General features: G+C 36.8%; 1 protein-coding gene across 1 annotated transcript; it reads left to right on the top strand.

Moving 5' to 3' along the window:
• Nucleotides 1-539: 539 nt before the first annotated feature.
• On the top strand, nt 540-15,615 carry LOC121250053 (DDB1- and CUL4-associated factor 13). Its single transcript, XM_041148976.1, has 17 exons — nt 540-742; nt 874-963; nt 2,217-2,328; nt 3,836-3,863; nt 4,543-4,641; nt 4,747-4,816; nt 4,914-4,948; nt 5,077-5,151; nt 5,445-5,540; nt 6,748-6,811; nt 12,685-12,738; nt 13,268-13,353; nt 13,473-13,533; nt 13,621-13,685; nt 13,791-13,896; nt 14,229-14,317; nt 15,156-15,615. The coding sequence occupies exons 1-17, from the start codon at nt 677-679 to the stop codon at nt 15,316-15,318; spliced, it is 1,359 nt and encodes a 452-aa protein (XP_041004910.1). The 5' UTR covers nt 540-676; the 3' UTR covers nt 15,319-15,615.
• Nucleotides 15,616-15,730: the final 115 nt, after the last annotated feature.

Raw genomic sequence — 15,730 nt, 5'->3', positions numbered from 1 at the left:
CAATTGAATCGTGTTAATAAACAATGTCAATTCGAGCATCTCATGCCACATACTTCTTTGTGTGACATGATAAGAATTTGGACTTACAATTCTAATGCAAATTGGTGTAGGACGCAGGAAAATGCTTACATACTAATGGAGCATGCATATTGAGACTTGACGTCACAAACATCAGCTGATGACGTAGAAACATAATTTACCTCATTATACTTTTTCATTTAACTTTCATCTCATATGTATAATGTGATACTTTTATCACTTTTAGATCTCATATGTATAATGTTGCCTCATCAAATACTAAAATTTAATTAATTTGAATTTGACATAATCTTCCTCAAATTAAAATATGATTATATAAAAGTTGTAATTATATCAATAGTTAGAGGCTTTAACCGGACTCCGTCTTCCGCTCTCTTATTTTTTTTCGTTAGTTTCCAATTTGATTGGGCTGTGCAGCCCAAAAGAGATAAAGACTCGGGTGATAAACCGACCCGACCCAATAAATAGGGTTTTTGCTACGTCCTTTCGTTAGAAGAAGTAGCATCTTCGGGGTTTTACTATTTCTGCCTGCAAAGTTCAAACTAAAGCTCAGGCATTCTGCTCCATTCCACGCCCCCCTCCCGGCGTGGCCCCCAACTCCCTCTCTCTCTCTCTCTCTCTCTCTCTCGGAGACACAATGAAGGTCAAAGTAATCTCACGCTCCACGGACGAATTCACTCGAGAACGAAGCAAAGATCTCCAGGTTACACCACTCAAACACACGTCTCTCTGTTTCTTCTGTCCCTATTTTTGTTTTCATTATATGAACAAGTAATTTGCTCTTCAGTTTCTATCTCCGTTAAAGTTGTCATTTTTTGTATTGGATGTGATCAGAGAGTGTTCCGGAACTATGACCCGAACCTTCGGCCCCAAGAAAAGGCGGTGGAGTACGTGCGAGCTCTTAACGCTGCGAAATTAGACAAGGTGATTTGGAATGCCAATACTTCTTTTTTGGTTTTTGTCGAGTATAGGGCATTTGGATGATTAATTCGGTTGCTTTGTTATCGTATATGCGCCAGTTAACGCTATTATATTGGTTTTTGGTTGAAAATCTGGACATTTGTATTCGAGTTGGGTGGAGGCAATGGAGAAGATAAAATAGTTTGGGGCTTATGTAGGAAGGAGTGTGCGCTGCAAAGTCTTTCCACAATGTTCTAGGTACTCATGATAGAGCCCCTTTCCCTTGAATACTTATTTGGAGGCGTAAATCCCTAGAGGGAACTTCATTTAGGCAGCAGTTTTGGAAAAGTTCTTACCTTGGACAAAGAAAGAAACTGGGAATTTTAGTGATCAATCGGTATTGAATAGGCAAGAAGAATGAGAAACTAGGGATCACCTTCAACTGCATTGCGAGGTTGCTAGCGTTTTATGGATTGTGATTTTTGAACTGTTTGGGATAGAGTGGGTGATGATTCCCCCAGTTGATGGATCTCCTATCATGTTGGAAAGGACAGTTTAGTATACATCAGTGTGCAGAATTGTGGAGGATGACGCGACATGTATGTTGTGGTGAGTAAATGCTACTATGTCCCCTAATTAATACCACTCACTTTGCCCACGTGGCTTATTAAAAAAATATATATTCAAAACAAAATGACGTTTGAAAGCACAAAAAGAGGAAGACTAAAAGCCTAGATTCCCTCTACCCTTTTATGTTTGTGTTTTAATTTTTTTTAATAAGCCATGTCCCACATCAAGGGGGCAAAGTGAGTGGTATAGAGTATGGGGCAGAGTAGCATTTACTCATATTGTGGTATATCTGGAGGGAAAGAAATGAGCGTAGTTTCAAAGATTACAAAAATTTGATGTTAAAGCTCCAGTCTTCCTTTCTTGAAATTCGGAATTCCCTATACTTGGGCTCTTGCCTATTCTTATGATCAATAATATTCTGTTTACCGATAAAAAATAAACTACTGTCATAGTGGTCCAAAATGTTGTAGAATTTTCTATTTCTATCTTTCACTAATTTATAGCACTTTTTACTTTTATCAGTTCGTTGCATCTCTTGCAAACTTCATGTGTATTGGGTTAGCGCCCTTTTTCATATTAATGAACTCATCTTCTGAGAAAACATTACTTTTTTTCTTTTCTGGACAAGGATATGGATTTTGTGTTTAATAGGTCAGTTTTTTTTTTCCCCTGATTAATGTGCTTTTGATTTATGGGAGTATTTTTAGATTTTTGCAAGGCCGTTTATTGGAGCAATGGACGGGCATATAGATGCAATTTCGTGTATGGCAAAGAACCCGAATAATTTGAAAGGAATATTTTCTGGCTCAATGGATGGAGGTACTTAAACTTCTTTTTTTTTTTTTTTTTTTGATAGTAAACAAATTATATTACTTAATGTTTTGAATACCGTACCGGACACCGAACCGGTCAAGGCACTGGAACGAAATATTTCGGTACCGGTACCGTTTCGGGATAGCGTTTCGGGATAACGTTTCGGGATAGTCGATCTATAAATAAATTATATATATAAATATATATAAAAATTATATTCTAAAATAATAGTCTATATATAAATAAATTATATACAAATACATATATATATAAATTATAAATAGTCTAGTTTGAATTGAGGGTTAAAAAATAAGCTTGTAGTTTGAAAAAACGAAAAAAAAAAAAAAAAAAAAAAAAAAAACACAGGCCGAAATATCTGCCGGTACCGGCCAAAATATAGGCCGGTACAGGCCGAAATTTAGGCCGGTATGTACGGCCGGTATTTTGGCCGGTACGGAACATGTATAGTACCTGTACCGGCCGGACGGCCGAAACGAAAAATTTTTGCCGTACCGGCCGGTACGGTACGAAATTTAAAACTTTATATTACTCCAAGAGGCCTAGCCCAGTATATACAATCTTTAACTTCTTTTGTTGTTAAGCCAATAATTGTTGGCCTGGTAATGCTAGATAACTTTGGTTTTGCTCTTTGATTGGTTTACGTTGTAATTCTCTAATTTTAAGTTAGCCCCCCCACAACATTTGCTCTGTTATCTGATTAGCATGTGTGTGTGTGTGTGTATAAGTTATGGGATTGTGCAGAAACCACTGGACTAATTTGACCCGAAAAATTTTGTTAGGAGGAACTTGAAATTTGGGTTTAGGGTTGCTGTTTCCTTTGTCCCCCCCCCCCCCCCCCCCCAAAAAAAAAAAAAAAAAACTTTGTGCCCTATCAATATAATGGAAACTAATTTAAATCTTAAGATTATATTGATCATACCAACTAAAGATATTTTGATTTGAGTCTGTTCAGATCAACATTTTTATGATCGATAAACAAAAAGTCTGTTCAGATAAACTGACATATAGTTGGTATGAAAAATAGATTTAACCTTTAAATTAGTTTCAATTCTAGAATTCTTCATTAATTTTTAGGGATTGCTACGAGTTTCGACTATATTTTTGAGTTTGCAGTTGTATACTTTTGGTGTTATAATCAAATTCTTATTTTGCCCAGAGAAATATCGACTTCTTTTTACAAGGTGGCATAAGTTTGTTTAATTTGCTCTGAAGTGCTTAAATTGTTGTGTTCTAGTCATGGGGCATAAAACAAACTCCAAACATGTTGCCTAATTAATAGTCAGTGAGTACTGTTTGGTGGCATGAATTGGTTCCTAATATCATGATGCTGTTATCTATTTCATTCACATCAATAAAGTTTATCTCTTACTTATAAAAAAAAAAAATCTACTTTGTTTATTGACGCATTGCCCACTATAGTCATGTAACTCCTGGGTCATACTTTAAATTTCTTTAAAGTCTCTAAATTCTTTCTGTTTTGATTGTTTTGTAGATATTCGCCTATGGGATATTGCTTCCAGGTATCTCATGAATCCGCAACTAGAATTTCGATCCATGACTTTCCTGCTACTTTTCTTAATTATTCTAGTGTTTTTTGGATGAAAACTGGTAAATTGTATTTATTACGTAATGCTTATGTTGATATTTTGAAAAGAGAGACACAAAGCTATTTGTCTTCAGTTCTTTAACCATATTGATGAATCACTCTTTTTCCTTTTTTTGTCTGGCCCGAGTTAACGTTGTGTTGCTTGTATTTAAATTGGTCTGGAAAGTTTTGTCTGTATTCTGGTACAGTCTTCTTTATTGGTCCCTTGTCTAAACCTCTTCTGTAATATAAGAGAACACCTCGTCTTTTTTTTGGACGCATCTAATCTCCACAATAATTGAAGTGCAGGAATGAGAAAAACCAAATTTCTCATATATATTTTCTAAATATATAAGAGAAATTGGGTCGGGTTGGGTCAGGCTCAGAACATATAGCCATTAGTTGTGCATCTGATCACGGAAAAATAGATCTCACAATGGTTAAATTTCTTATATTTCTGCATGCATGTTACATTGATTGATGTCAAGTTGTATTTTGGACCACATGGTCCATTATGCATCTTCCTTTTCTTATTTAATAGATTTTTGGTTATGTGTTCCTTTCGATACATAAAGACATGCAATTGACTTTAAAATTTGAAATCTGAATTAAAGGCGAACAGTTTCTCAATTTCTTGGTCACCAAGGTGCAGTACGAGGTCTGACAGCATCTACAGATGGACGTGTTCTTGTATCATGTGGCACTGATTGCACGTAAGGCAAAATTAGCTGGATGTAACTTTATTTATTTGAAGATGGAGCTTTGGGTGACTGTTCATGCATGTAATGTCTATCTTGGTGAATTTGTTCGATGTTCAGTGTCAGGCTTTGGAATGTACCTGTTGCCACTCTTAAGGAGTCATATGAATCTTCTGATAACTCTGTCAAGGTGGTAATATCTAGATTTAGTTTGGTGTTTTTGAATTGTGTGCTTCTGACCAGATTTCTAACCTCCTGAAAAAATTACTGTCTGATTTTTTTTTCAGCCACTGGAAGTTTATGTTTGGAAGAATGCATTTTGGTAAGGTTTCCAGTGACTTATCAGGGATATGCCATGACTTTTCATATCATTATAGTGCGATATTTTTCTCTCTTTCCTTTTCCTTTTCATTTCTTTTTTCTCACCAAGGTCTACTTTGTAATTCTCAGGGCTGTTGATCACCAATGGGATGGGGGTTACTTTGCCACAGCTGGTGCTCAAGTGGATATATGGAACCACAATAGGTTTAGCTCTCAACTTGTTTTGAAGACTGAGAAATCAGTCGAGAAAATATAGTTTGCTTCATTCTCTATTTCTTTGGGTGGTCTCTCATATTTGTGATGCTGGTCTTCTATATCACGATTTTCTTCTTCTTTTTCTCCTAATGTTTAGGCGTATATATGGTTTAGGCATATCTATGGTATAGCCTGTGTATTGGGGATGTCACCACCTTTTTAGATTAATAAAAATTTGAATTTGTTTGTATATATGCATATAATGAAATGGGATATTATGACAATGTGCCTCTCATATTTAGGTCTCAGCCTGTAAGGAGTTTTGAATGGGGAACTGACACTGTGATATCTGTTCGATTCAATCCTGGAGAACCAAATCTCTTGGCAACATCAGCTAGGTATGAATGTCGACCTCTAAATTAATAACAATTCGTGCTTGGTAATATGGATGTAATGTCTAAATCTTAATCTGTATATCATAGTTTATATTTTGTTCAAAGGAAGTCAAATGAAATTTACTGTTTAGTCCTTACAAGTTTGTGAACTACAAATAAAAGAAGTTAAAGAATGAACCCAAAGTCTATTTTTCTGCCTCTAAAACTCCTTGCTTCTCTCCCAAAAGATGTTTTACATTAGGGTTCTTCATATGGAAACTAAGTTGACAAGGACATTGGGAAATAGTCCTGGGGCCTTTCCATTATTAAATGGTAGTATATGAAACATATGGTAAAGAAAGCTTTAAAAATGAAAGATAATTCTGTTTCTATTAAGGAGTTTAAAGGTACCTAAGGATCTGTCTATCCCGTGCTTTGTGATCTGTGATCTTGTAGGCAGTATGTGCTGGCTAGGGATCCTATGATGGTTTGGAGTAGGCTGTAGGGGTGCCACTTAGGTCTGGGTAATCTGTGAATCAACCCAACCTGACCATTTGGGTTTTATGTGGGTTTGGATTAAAATGTTTTAGGCATTCATGGAATTGTTTATGACAAAACTTGCTTGGTCGGGCCTGATCTCACATTTAGGTGACGGGTATGGTAGCCTGACCTCCAGTATGAGTGCATATATAACATATCAAAATTATTAATCAGTTTCTGCGTTAACATGTGACATAAGGTTATTTTTGATAAGTAGTTCAAATTTAATAAAGATTGCCCCTTGGCTCTACCATCAAACAGTGCTCCGATCTGACTAAGAAAAATCCTTGCAACACTAGATAATTGCCTAAGAAGCTGCCTTGGCTCACCCCACCCAACTTGGTTCTTTATGGTATTTCATGTAGTTGTATAACCTGAGACTGGTCTTGAACTGAACCAAAGTGATTCAGTTTGGTGTGACTTTTTTTATTACCCCTTCTCTCCGATTTTGGGTTGAGATCAGTTATTTTCAAGTAACTTCTATGGGTGTATGTTGCTCGTGTGTTTTTTTACTTTAAAGTAGATCTTGAAATAAGTTCCACTTCATATTTAGTGGTGGAAACTGTAAACTATGTGATTTATGTATCCTTGAGCAATTTATGTACTTTATAATTCATTTGTTCCTTTGTCAGAAAGAAAATTATTTTGTGCATCAAATATGTAATTCGTTTTTTTTTTTCTCTAATAATAGTGATCGCAGCATAACACTCTACGATTTGCGCATGTCATCCCCAACGAGGAAATTAATTATGCAGGTATTGTTATATATAACAAAAGTATGTCAGTATTGTTGGCACATTACCATGATTTGATTTACATCACATAACTACAGTTCTTGGTCTTCTCTGTTTCTGTGATTTTGTTCTTGAACTTCTATGATATTGCTGTGAATTATTATGTATTTTGGACTTGGGATGTCAGCATTGCCCATGTGGAACAGGGTTATCGATTTATTCTCTTTACTTTGTTTTTTATTTTTATTTTGCTGAAGCAAGATTGGGATGGGTGGAGGAGGGCATGCTTTCAAAATATCACTTGATAAAACTCTTGACATTTGGAGTTTATGTCTAAGTCTATCATTGGTTGAAGAGATTCTTATTAAGCTTTAAAAAGCGGGACCAATTTAAGTTTCTGCATTGTACATTGTCCTCATTTTTGCATTTCTTATGTGAATGTGAAAAAGGTAACATGAGATTGTTCTTGTACAATGATAATAAACTTGAGGTATAAAGGTGAAATCATGTTGGAAAGCTATGCAGTTTAGGTGAAAAATCCGACTGTATAGTTAGAGGTATTCTTTTTTTTTTTTTATAAGTTAGAGGTATTCTGAAGAAGGTTTCTTTCCCTTAAAGAATAGGGAGGGGAGGGGATCGGATTGGATGACAATAAGTTTCTACACCAGTTTGAGAAAATGAAGAGACCGTTCATCTTGGATAAGTATAATAATTTATTTCTTTGGAAAGTTTCTATGCAAATGATTTGTCACTAAAAAAAACCATGTAGACAGCCACAAATCGAAGAACCAGTAATGACTAAGGATCCGTTTAGCAACACAATCGTTCTCAAGTATTCTTAGATATTCTACCCACCCGTGGGTAGCTCAAGTATTCTCAGCTTGTCAAAGAGCACAAGCTACTTCAAAATGTAGTAACAATGTGATCCATTGTTTCTACATCCCTTTTACACATGCTAGACCAATTTATAATTGTAATAGTCGCTTTAAATTATCCAGGGTGAGGATATTTCCTAAAGCCACCTCTCAAGTAAAGCCTGCCACCCTAAATGAACCTCTACTTCTCCAAATGTTTTTTCATGGAAAAGACAACCGTTCATGTGAATATGATATCCGGTAAAATGATTTCACATCAAACACCCCATTGGATTGGGGCCAAAACTTCTTGTTCTCTCTCCCATCCCACCCGGATTGAGTACAGCCTAACAAAGAAAGAAGCCTAGAGGTCCATCTCCCAATTTTGTGTGCACTGCTCTAACAAAATCCACTTCCCAGTGTTTAGAACCATTTGAATTATGCAAATTTTCAGCCACTGAAGCATTTTTTACCTTTGAAGTGATGACCAAGAAGGCTCTCTTCAAAGGGTTGGTCTCCATACCATGCATTGTGCCAGATCTTTATTTTGGTGCCATCTCCCACTTCATATCTAACGCCTTTTAGAAGTCATATCTAACAAGTCTAGAGAACCTCTGCCCAAGCCCAAATGATGTTTTTCCACAATCCATATCCCAGAGTCTCATTAGCCTCATGAGAATTCCAATCACCCCCTGGCCTACCATTTTTCATGTCTACCATCGTCCTCCACAAGCTTTCTTGTTCGTTGGCATAATGTCATAATCATTTTCCCTCTCAAAGGAGATCAATTTTCAAATTCACTAGCCCCTTTACATTATTGGGAGAAAACTTTGGACCAGCTCACAAGGTGAGATTTCAGCTCCTATTCCACCCCTCCCCATAAGAAATCATGGTGTGATCTTTCTATTTGGATTTTTTTTTAAGTAGGAGCATAATGGGTTTTCCTGATTTGCCCATGGAGGATGGGACTTTTTGTGAGTTTTGTTGTAGGAAATTATACTGCTTTAGTTCCGTCACAATCAGATTGTAATACTCTACTTCAGCTTATTTAATATGAACCTTTGGATTTTTGCTCCTTGGTGAATCTAGTAGTGTAGAGAATGTACTCTAAGGCTAGGTTTTACAAAAGTGAGAAGCTTCAAACATTTTATAGGGGTTTGATGAGAGGGTTTTGAAGAGTAGTACACGCGGAATTTGGTTCCTAGGGAACTAAATTGGCTCACTTGTTCTATAAATTATGATTCGAAAAGCAATAGTTCTGTGGAAAAAGTAAAGGAAGCGATTCCTTTGTTTTTGTATGAAGCCTAAAAAGTAGTATATTGGAATATCATAGGGTTAACAGATGTGATTTGTCTTCAAGAAATTAAAACTGGGTATATGCCTGGGAATCTTGTGCATAGTTTATGGGGATGCAATCTCGTGGATTGGTGGCGTTGACTCAAAGGGGGCATCTGTAGGGATCCTGTGTATCTGGGATAGAAGGATTGTAAAAGTTTGATTCTTACATGGAGAATGTTGCAACCTATTCTTTTGAAACATCAATTTCAATGGGCATTTGCAGGTGAGTATGGTCCTAATTCTGATTTTGAGACAGTTTTTATGGGATGAGTTGGTTGGTGGAACTTGCAATTGTGCATTGGGGGAGACTTTAATATAACAAGTTTTTTCCTAGTGACCGATCAGGTGAAGGTTGTATTTGTCTAGTTATGGGGATTTTTCAGAACTCATTTTTTATCACAATTTGATTGATCTTCCACTTGTCAGTAATTTTACGTGGTTGGAAAATTATAAAAAAATTACATGGTCAAATAATCACAAACATGTTTCTGGGTTCATGATTGATGAATTCTTATTTCTACTGATTGGGAGGTCAAATACAGGGATGACAATTCGTATTTGCAGGTCATGTTTGTGTTGTGCCAAGTTATGAGTATTAGATTATATGGGTCAACTCGAACATGATCCTTTAAATTAAACAGGCTAGACTCTAAAATGGGTGGATCAAAAGTCTGGTCTAAAAATGGGCGGACCGATAGATAACAGTCCGGTCCGGTCTCGGGGTGGAAAATGGGTAGATCAAAAGTTTCGGTCCGGTCTAAAAATATTCCTTTGGACCGACTGGACTGGACCAATTACACCCCTACATATAAATAACAGGTGACATGACACAATCCGTTTTACCTATTTCATATAAATAGGTTGAGCTGACCCGATTTATTTTAACCCAATTAATATAATATCATATATAAGGCATGTTAAATATATAAATCATTCACAATTACAATTGAATTCATGATAAAAAAAAAAAAAAAAAATTATGATCAATATTCAAACCAATAATATATATGAAAATTAATATTTCTATAAAATAATTGAGTAGTCAAATACTAATATTAATATTACATCCCAGCAATAATAAAGGCATATAAAACTAAACACTTAATAGAATTTATTTGTGTTATACGGGTTTCGCGGGTTGACCCACAATTGAACCGTTTATTATTCATGTCTTATCGGGTCAACTTGTTTTGACTCAAGCTCATTTATATCAAATCCAAATCTACTTATGTTGTGTTGGGTTCATGGGTCGTGTCATATATTGTCACCCCTAGTCAAATACCTTTTAAGTGTCTCAAAAAAGTTACCCTAGAGTTTGCTCGGACAATTTCCCCATTCTTCTTGATTGCAGAATTCTCATAGTGGTGAAAGGCACTTGAAATTTGAAAATATGTGGATGCAGTCAGACGTTGTTGTTGTCAGGATAAAGCAATGGTTGTATTCATTTAAGTTTTGAGGTACTACAAGTTTTATTTAGCTATTTTTTTAGTTGTAGGTTGTCATCATTTTGTTAAAAGATCTTGGTCTTACTTTGGGAGTTCCCTTCAAGGCCAAATTTATTTGGGATGGCATTATTGAAATAATGGAGAGTCTATTGATTGGTTGGAAGCAGATGTATTTCTCTATGGGTGGTCAACTCACGTTGATTAAGAGTAGTCTGTCCATCTTACCCACATATTACATGTCTCTTTTTCCCTTACCTGTTGGCGTTGCCAATTGTTTAGCAAAGCTATATAGATTTTCTTGTGGAATGGTATGGGAGAGGATTGAAGTTGCACTGGGCACATTGATCAAAGTTTTGTTTGCCAATTTTAGTCAAAGATTTGGAGGTTTGGAAGTTAATTTTGTTCAAAGGAGAGGAGAGGAGAGTTTATGGCGATTCATGGTGGATGCTAAATATGGTAGCTCATGGGGCAACTGCTGTTCTAATAAGGTGAATGGTTTGTTTGGAGCTGGTCTTTGGAAGAATATAGGAGGTAGTGGAGGAATTTTCCAGCTTTACTTGTTTTCAAATGATAGATGGTTATGGGATTCATTTTTTGCATGACGTGTGGTGTGAAGATTGGTCTCTTGAGGAAGCTTTTCCTGAATTATTCAGCATCTCATTCTAAGAAAGCGTTCAAGGTGAATGATTAAGCAATCTTTCCTACGATTCTTTGACAATGGAATGTCTCTTTTATTAGGACAGCACAAGACTGGGAGATGAACCTCTTGATTTCCTTTTTTGTTTGACTGGTTATATTCTTTCAAAATGGGAAGAGGTGGAGAGATGAGATTTGGCGGGCCTCTTCTAAGCATGAAGTCTTTGTAGTCAATCTTTCTATAATGCAATATATCCCCATGCTAAAACTTCCTTTTATTGGAAGAATATTTAGAGGACTACGGCTCCACACGGCTTCACAAATAGTTGCTTTTTTATTTAGACAGTTGTCATAGAGAAGATTCTCACTTGGGTTAATTTAAGAGGCCTGTGTTGGTGCTTGCTTGCTGTTGTATGTGCAAACGTAGTACAAAAGTAGTACAGAAGTAGTGGATAATTTGTTGACCATTTTTTGCTCCACTGTGATGTAGCTAATGCTTTGTGGAATTATACATTCAGCAGACTTGGAGCAGATTGGGTATTGCCTAGAAGAGTGGAGGATCTCTTTGCATGTTAGAAAGGACAGTTTGGCCGTTATCATTGTGAAGTTTGGTAGAAATTGATTCTGTCTCACATGATGTGGTGTAGATGAAGAGAGCAATGATTTTTGAATATTGTGAGAAATCGGTGGGAAAGTTTGAATGGTGATACTACTTTTTGAGCTTGAATAGAATTTAAACTTCCTTATTAAAAAAGATCACGAATAGAATCTCTTTTTGATTTCTACGGTTAGAAGAATGGTGTGACTCACCCCAATAGAAAACTTTGCTCCTTTTTTATGTTAATCTTTTTATGCAATTTGTATTTTAAGCTGTCCAGTTATATTCTTTCAAAGTTAGATAAGGTGGGGAAGACAAGATGATGCATAGCATATCGAAGAGGGGAGTTTGAAGTCTTATGCCATCTTTTATTCCCCCAAGACAGTATCGCTTGTCCATGGAAAGGCCGTTTGGAGGAGCAAGGTTCCTTTGAGAGCAGCTTTCTTTGTTTGGACAACAACGCTTGGGAAGATCCTTACCTTGGACAACCTAAGAAAGAGGCATGTTATTGTCCTCTACTAACAGCTTGTCGTGTTAGCCACCTCGCAAAGAGGCATGCAAAGTCTGTTTTGAATACTAACATGTTGAAAGGGGTGGTTTGAAAACCCATTCAGTGAGATCTTATGAAAAATGATACGGGCTTGTTTGATGTGGAGCATAGGGAATGAAAGAAAAGAGATCGAAGCGTCGAGGATTCAAGGACCGCTGAAGATCTTAAGACCCTCTGTGATGTTCTCTACCAGTGGATGTCAGCTCACCATGTCTTTCTAGCTTTACTTTCCACAATTTTCTCGCTCTTCTCCTGCTCCAACTAAGTGTATCTGTTGTATAGCCTGCTCATGCTGAACTCTACTTTTATCAATAAAACATTTCTTACTTTACCCCCTTTTTCAGATGACTTTTGCCTGATGTTTTATCCCCATCTTCTGAGGCATTCTGAACTTGTTCTTTTCTTAACTCCAAAATTTATGTTATCTGCAGTTGTCTATAACCAAACTGACTGTTTGTTTTTTGGGATTACAGACAAAAACTAATTCTATTTGTTGGAACCCAATGGAGCCAATGAACTTCACAGCTGTAAGTACATGGTTTGAATCATTTTGTTGTGCAAGTGTTGTTTTAAATTATCTCTGTCTCCTTGTTGGTTTTCTTGGATGTTTGAGATTGCAGTCAAATTTCATTCCGATAGTGGATATATTCCACTCTGCAGTCAGAGTAGGGACTTCCGAATGTAATTGGGAGAATACCTTAACATCATATTGCCAACTTGTTATGGTTACCAGTCCATAAATATATGTATCCTCCTATCCACATTGTGACAGTTACCAGTCCATAATTCTTGCACATGCCCCTACTTCTGGTGATACAAAGTTGAAAAAGGAACCCAACCAGTGGTGTTGTCTTTTTTATATATTTTCTCTGTCAGCAAAAACATTGAAGAAGTTAAGACCTATCAGAGGGTTGTATATCATGAACTAAATTGAGAATGTACTGCAATGCTTTTAGGTCATAGACCATGATAGAATATGTTAACCTCATGCTCTCTATATACAGAATATTCTTTTTCCACCATGGAAATCACTGTTTAAAGTCTTTGAGGATGCAGGCTAATGAGGACAGCAACTGTTATAGCTATGATGCTAGGAAACTTGATGAAGCCAGAATGGTTCACAAAGATCATGTTTCTGCAGTGTAAGATGGCTCACTTGTACTTTCGAATGCATTTTGTTCTTTATGCTTCATGGTATTTATCCTCGTTGACAATCATTTTGTAAACTATATATGTTGACCCTTGAATTTAATTTTCTCAGGATGGATATAGATTACTCACCAACTGGTCGAGAATTTGTTACTGGATCTTATGATAGAACAGTGAGTTCGTTGCATTGAGTCATGACTGTTGTTCAATACTAAGGGATGGACACATGCATTTGCTTATTTAGAACTTGTACTGTGCAGGTGAGAATATTCCAGTTTAATGGTGGCCACAGCAGGGAAATCTATCACACACAGAGGATGCAGAGGTTGTACTACATATAGTTCTTTGACCTTTGCGTTTTCCCCTTCTAATTGGTTATTTAATTTGTATTACTTTAAGCAAATTTTAAAAAAGTTTCCATTCTGTATAGGGTATTCTGTGTCAAGTTTAGCTGCGATGCAAGTTATATTATTTCCGGGAGTGATGATACCAACCTCAGGCTTTGGAAGGCTAAAGCATCAGAACAAATGGGAGTAGTAAGAATCTCTTCCTGCACGTTGTGCGGTTCTGTTTTAAGACTATCTCGCTGGTGTCATAAAATTTGTATTTTAACATTTCCAGATTCTGTAATGCTTCTTTGTCAACTGTCTTACTATTTGACATCAATAGTGCATACACCTCATACAAAAATTGCACATGGTGAATCCAGGCCTAAAGAGTCAGAAATAGAAATGTTGTAATCAAGCCCAGTAACTTATTATTTAGACATTAACGGTCCCATTGCCTTTTTAGCTGATTTCTGTATTGGAGATCCGGTACCATCGTTGCATCCTCGTATAGCCTTGACCATCTATCTTTTATGCTGCAGCTTCTCCCAAGGGAAAGGAAAAAGCATGACTATCACGAGGCTGTCAAGAATCGCTACAAACACCTCCCCGAGGTCAAGCGTATTTTGAGGTATGCACAGATGATACAAGCATTTTAGCTCTTTGATAGGCCTGGCTTTCTTTGAAGATGGTCTTAAGATATTTTGTGCCGACTTAATGTTAGGGGCCATGTAAGTTTTCCATAAAAGCATTCATGAAGCATCAATGAGTGCTCCTTATTGATGGAGCAGTATCATTATCAGCTTTAGGTGTTTGAAGGAGGCTCCTTCAGATACTCGATCATAACTAACCCACTTACATTATTTATGCACTTTGGCATGGCTGCCCATATAGAGCATTGAGATGTAGGCCCCACTAATCGCAATCCCATACTTGATCAGCACATTGCAATTGCTGGTTAATGAATATACACCATTCCAACTTGTTTGTCACCTTAGAAAATCCTACTTTTTGGGGGGATGCCAAATACACCATAGGAAAGGAGTGTTGTTTGTTCAAAGAAAGTAAAGGAATAACTTGGAAAGGATGTTAAATTGTCTATTGGAATAACGGGCGAACAATATAGGACACAGGTTGCATGGACTGGTGCTTTACAAAGTTCTCTGGCTTATTTATTTGAAACGGCACAATGGTACGTCACGTACGTGCCAGTGCTATATGAGGTGCTCTAACTCATTTTCTGAGAAGAAGCTTTACAAATAGTTATGTATGAGACTGAACATTTTTCTAATCCATTTTCTGTAAAGAGCTTTCCTAGGTGGATGTTTCTAAGAATGCAATACGTGGAGTTCTAGCAAATTTCAAGTGTCTAGATGGTAGCTTGTACCATCTCCCGTGAAGTGATGGCAAAATGAATACTTAGGAAGGAATGATCTCTCATATACTGATGTTTGATGATAATTGTGCAGGCATAGGCACTTACCATTACCAATATACAAGGCTGCTGCTCTGAGGCGCACCATGACTGAAGCTGCTAGGAAGAAAGAAGAGAGAAGAAAAGCTCACAGTGCTCCTGGAAGCATTTCAACGCGACCATTACGTAAAAGAAGAATCATCACAGAAGTTGAGTAAATATTTATGCGAAAGGTGCATTTGGGTAGCGTGCTTGCTCGTATATGGTTATCTCTGGTTGGATTCTCAATCGAAAAAAGTGGGTTTGATTTCCATTGGAAGGTTTCCTCTTCAGCTCAAGACTTGGTTCCATGGGTTGCGTAAACCTTCAAATTCCCAATTCTGTTGCCTACCGTGATCCAAAGGAAGAAAGACTTTCAAGGCCTTCACATGTAACAGTTTTGATAGATCCGGTAAAGTGATAATGTATAATGTGCAAAATTCAGTTTAATTGTCAATGGGGAGGAAAATTGCTGCCCCGTCTCATTTAGACGTATATATTTGTTTTGTTTGCCAATGCCGGTTGAGCAGATACTAGCCATTTTGAGCGGATGATCAAGTTCCTACTTAGCTGAGATTCTATTTACCAGCA

The sequence above is a fragment of the Juglans microcarpa x Juglans regia genome, chromosome 2D (genome assembly GCF_004785595.1).
Source record: "Juglans microcarpa x Juglans regia isolate MS1-56 chromosome 2D, Jm3101_v1.0, whole genome shotgun sequence".
NCBI classification, from domain to species: domain Eukaryota; kingdom Viridiplantae; phylum Streptophyta; class Magnoliopsida; order Fagales; family Juglandaceae; genus Juglans; species Juglans microcarpa x Juglans regia.
This window is presented reverse-complemented; position numbering and strand designations above follow the sequence as displayed.

Excerpts from the sequence above, each read along its gene's own strand:
- LOC121250053 (XM_041148976.1), top strand. The coding sequence starts at position 677 with ATGAAGGTCAAAGTAATCTCACGCTCCACGGACGAATTCACTCGAGAA. Across the intron at positions 4,642-4,746 it reads TCATGTGGCACTGATTGCAC|TGTCAGGCTTTGGAATGTAC; the intron begins GTAAGGCAAAAT and ends TTCGATGTTCAG. Across the intron at positions 6,812-12,684 it reads CGAGGAAATTAATTATGCAG|ACAAAAACTAATTCTATTTG; the intron begins GTATTGTTATAT and ends TTGGGATTACAG.